This window comes from Arachis duranensis, chromosome 2, assembly GCF_000817695.3.
Source record: "Arachis duranensis cultivar V14167 chromosome 2, aradu.V14167.gnm2.J7QH, whole genome shotgun sequence".
Classification (NCBI taxonomy): Eukaryota; Viridiplantae; Streptophyta; class Magnoliopsida; order Fabales; family Fabaceae; genus Arachis; species Arachis duranensis.
This window is the reverse complement of record NC_029773.3, coordinates 35,545,410-35,549,717: the sequence shown is the minus strand read 5'-3', so window position 1 is coordinate 35,549,717 and position 4,308 is coordinate 35,545,410. Positions and strand designations below refer to the sequence as shown.

General features: G+C 38.0%; 1 protein-coding gene across 1 annotated transcript; it reads left to right on the top strand.

Moving 5' to 3' along the window:
* The first annotated feature begins 471 nt into the window (after positions 1-471).
* On the top strand, positions 472-1,363 carry LOC107474228 (protein FAR1-RELATED SEQUENCE 4-like). The gene is made up of 3 exons (XM_016093826.1): positions 472-525; positions 644-874; positions 1,001-1,363. Exons 1-3 carry the CDS (start codon positions 472-474, stop codon positions 1,361-1,363), a joined length of 648 nt encoding a protein of 215 aa, XP_015949312.1.
* The last annotated feature ends 2,945 nt before the right edge of the window (positions 1,364-4,308 follow it).

Below are 4,308 nucleotides of genomic sequence, written 5' to 3'. Positions count from 1 at the left end.
TGCAGTGACAGCGCATAGGACCATTTTCCCGAGAGGATTGAAAGTAGCCATTAATGATGGTGATGCCCTACATACAGCTTGCCATGGAAAGGAGTAGGAAGGATTGGATGAATGTAATAAAAAAGTAGAGATTCGAGAGGAGCACATCATCTCCATACGCCTATTTGAAATTCCCACTATTGATTTGCATAAGTATTTCTATCCCTTTTTATTTTCTATTTATTTTTGATTTTCGAAACCCATAACCATTTAATCTGCCTAACTGAGATTTACAAGGTAACCATAGCTTGCTTCATACCAACAATCTCTGTGGGATCGACCCTTACTCATGTAAGGTTTATTACTTGGACGACCCAGTACACTTGCTGGTTAGTTGAACGAATTTGTGACTTCAAATAGAGCCAATTATTAAATTTCATACAAGTACAAAGAATATGGATCACAATTTCGTCCACCAATATAGTGTGATATATGGTATGTGTCTCAATTCGTAGAAGAATACAACCACGAGTTGTTATTGTCAAAGTTTGTTGAGTATCTGAGGTCCCACTAAAAGATTTTTGATTTTGAGAAAGCACAATTAAATAGCATGACGAAAATTGGTATAAGTATAGCCAAAATATATGAATCGTTTGCTGTGTAGGCCGTGGGCTTCAATATGGTTTTCTTCACTAAACAAGACATATATAATGAGTTGAGGAGGCAATGTGCTATGCAAAATGGAGATGGCAATGCCACATTTTGCTATTTGGAAGGCATTTCCCAAGTAGATGAAAAGTTGTTTTGGCATTACAAGACTAGGACAAGTAAGCAACTTTGCGATTTGTTTTGGAGTGATGGGGCGAGCCAGGAAGATTATCAGATCCTCAGTGATGTACTTGCATTTGATACAACGTACTGAAAAAACAAGTACAACCTACCAGTTGTTGTCTTTTCTGGGTTTAACCACCACAGTCAGACATGTGTTTTTAGTGCTGCCATGGTTTCATGCAAATCATAGGAGTCGTACAATTGGGTACTGGAGAAGTTTTTGAAATGCATGAAAGGGAAAACACCTGATATAGTAATTATAGATGGAGATTTAGCAATGCAAATTGAGATCCAAAATCTTTATCTTGAGGCCCATCGTAGATTGTGTGCATGGCACCTTTTGAGGAATGCGACGACAAATATTTCGCAACCTCGGTTCACTCAGTTGTTTAGACAATGCATGTTGGTTGATATTGACATACATGAGTTTGAAAAGCTGTGGGATGCTATGTTGGATGAGTGCAATGTGAGGGAGGTCGAATGGATCATGGACTTGCATACGAAAAAGTACTCTTGGGCAACGTCTTACATTAGGGGTCATTTTTATGCCTGACTCAGGACTACTTCACGGTGCGAGTCTTTATATGTCAAGTTTGGGAGGTTTGTGGAGAGTTGTTATGGCATTGATTTTTTGTGAGATAACAAGGCTGAGTTGGATTTTAGGTCTTGTCATGGAATATGAGTGCTTCATACTGAGTTTGTTGAGTTAGAGATGTCGGCCGCAATGAAATTCACTCGTGAGATATTCTTTAGAGTTCGTGAGCGTCTTAAGCAATCGGTGAGGGTCAATATCATTGGGTGCAATCATGCATCAAATGGGGATGTATTTATAGTTGAGAAATATCGTAAGCCGGGGTTGACTTGGCAAGTATTGCATCATGGTCAGGGGTAGAAGTTTGGATGTAGTTGCATGAGGATGGAGACGTATGGCCTGTCGTACGTCCACATACTAGCTATTGTCGTTAGGTTGAATCTGTGTGGGATTCCGAATAATTTGGTTCTGAAGCAGTGGTAAAAAATAGTAAAGAGTGAAGCAATCATTAGTCCATTGTCAATGAAGCTATTAACAAGGGCATTTTATATAAAAGAAGAATGGCTGGATTTGTACATCTGTGCATGTAGTTAGCAAAGGTTACCTATTTTGACGAGGATGACTTCAAAGTGTAGGCAGAGAAAATTGTAAAGGATACCTCGATTTTTTAGTCAAAGTACAATGTGGCTAGGGAGTCTGGTGAAGCAAGTAATATTTAGGGGAAATTTAATGGAATAAATTATCCAGTACCTGTAAGGACAAAGGGAACTGGGCATGGAAACATGTCATTGACAATGACGGGGAAGAAGAGGCGCAAATGTAGTAACTATGGTCGTCTCTGACACCAGAGGACTTGTTACACCAGCGCATCAACGTCATTCGCAATGGACAATAGAAACGGTGCGGTAATTAGCGGTGAAAATGGCAAGGTAAATTCGTATCATTTTATTCTAATTTGTGTAATATGTTTGCTGATTCAAATGTTTTTATCATGGTACAATTAGATCTAGTCTTTGTAATCATACTTTCTCAGCGTAATCTTTTTCAGGACGGGCTGATACCACAGGCTATGTGAAGCGGTCAAGGACAAAAGACGTACTCTCCAACTCTTTTGTGAGACTTGATGATTCATAATGTGAATAACTTTTTGGTTGGATGTGCGCATGGTGGCTTTATTGGACTAAGAGATTGAATGCATGGAATTGTGAAAGTAGATAACTATAGTAAGCCTTCATCTTTATCTGTAATGGTTAAGGTTAATATGTATGTGTACCTGATGGTTGCAGTAAGTCTCTATTAATGTTAGTAAGACTCAAGGTAAGCATGATGCTTATGGTAAAATTTGTAGTAAGTATACATTTTTATTAGTGAGCCTTAGGACATGTTATGTGGTATGTTTGTTGGTTGGCGTTTATGTTTATGGTGGTTGTATAAATGACACTCAGTTTACAGTGTTACACGTTGCCAAATTTATTGAGATTTCAAACACCGGTGTCATAGTTTTGGTATATTATTCAACTAGGTGGAGTTGCTATACGGTAAGTAATATTTACTCACGCCTGTTTGGTTGTGCTGTTTTAGCAATGCCATTCTACTTTGTTGATGCTGTTGGTTTTGTTAACTTTGTGTAGAAAACTTGCTTCAAGATTCATGCTAAAGGAAATGAACTGTATTTTACTTGTCCCTTCAGTTTCGTAAAAAGTTTAGCTAGATCAACTATCTAAAGTTTTTTTTCTTGTACGTGTTGGTTTATTAGTTTTTTCGTTTTTGGACAAAGTGTTGGTTCATGAGTTGTAAGCAAATATTAGGATATAGTTTTTTTTAACCCAGGTTTTGAACCTAGGCCTGTTTGGATATTTTCTTTTTAGCCCAAATACTGGAGTTCAAGTGAAAGGTGAAATTTTGGTACAAAGCATGGATTGTTTTTTTAGGCCCCAATATTGGAGTTCATGTAATTGTTGAAATTTTTAGACAAGGAATGAGCTGCATATTTTGACTCTACACAACAATACCCAATTTAAAAAAGGATAATACTCTAGTAGTGAATCAAAGTTGCTTCTTCATGCAATGAGAGAACGTGGCAGCATTGTATGCTGGGCTTTTTTCGGAGATTTTTGTTTCATTATTTTTTTGTGTAATATTGGTTTCGGTGGGTTATAAGGTAAATTGTCGGACAAATACTGTAAATGTGACGTAGGATTTAAGGTATATTGTTGGGGTTTGAAAATCCATACTCTCTCACTGATGAGCGGATAATTTGTATGCTTTTTGGCATTGTTTTAAGTATGTTTTTAGTATGATTTAGTTAGTTTTTAGTATATTTTTATTATTTTTTAGTTAAAATTCACTTTTCTGGACTTTACTATGAGTTTGTGTGTTTTTCTGTGATTTCAGGTATTTTCTGGCTGAAATTGAGGGTCCTGAGCAAAAATCTGATTCCGAGACCAAAAAGGACTGCAGATGCTGTTGGATTCTGACCTCCCTGCACTCGAAGCGAATTTTCTGGAGCTACAGAAGCCCAATTGGCGCGCTCTCAACGGCTTTGGAAAGTAGACATCCTGGGCTTTCCAGCAATATATAATAGTCCATACTTTGCCCAAGATTTGATGGCCCAAACCGGCGCTCAAAGTCACCTACAGAAATTCCAGCGTTAAACGCCGGAACTGGCATAAAATTTGGAGTTAAACGCCCAAACTAGCATGAGAACTGGCGTTTAACTCCAGAAAAGGTCTCTACACGAAATTCCTTCATTGCTCAGCCCAAGCACACACCAAGTGGGCCCGGAAGTGGATTTTTCTGTCATTTACTCATTTCTGTAAACCTTAGGACACTAGTTTACTATTTATAGGATCTTTTGACATTGTATCAGAAGCTATGCAATCTTTTGATGACCTTATGACATTTTTACATGTTTTCTTCCACAGCATGAGTCTCTAAACCCCATGGTTGGGGGTGAGGAGCTCTGC

Bases quoted from the DNA above. Each gene is read 5' to 3' on its own strand.
- LOC107474228 (XM_016093826.1), top strand. From the start codon at position 472: ATGGTATGTGTCTCAATTCGTAGAAGAATACAACCACGAGTTGTTATT. The intron at 526-643 runs GTTTGTTGAGTA...TTTGCTGTGTAG, and splicing joins CACGAGTTGTTATTGTCAAA to GCCGTGGGCTTCAATATGGT. The intron at 875-1,000 runs GTACTTGCATTT...TGCAAATCATAG, and splicing joins ATTATCAGATCCTCAGTGAT to GAGTCGTACAATTGGGTACT.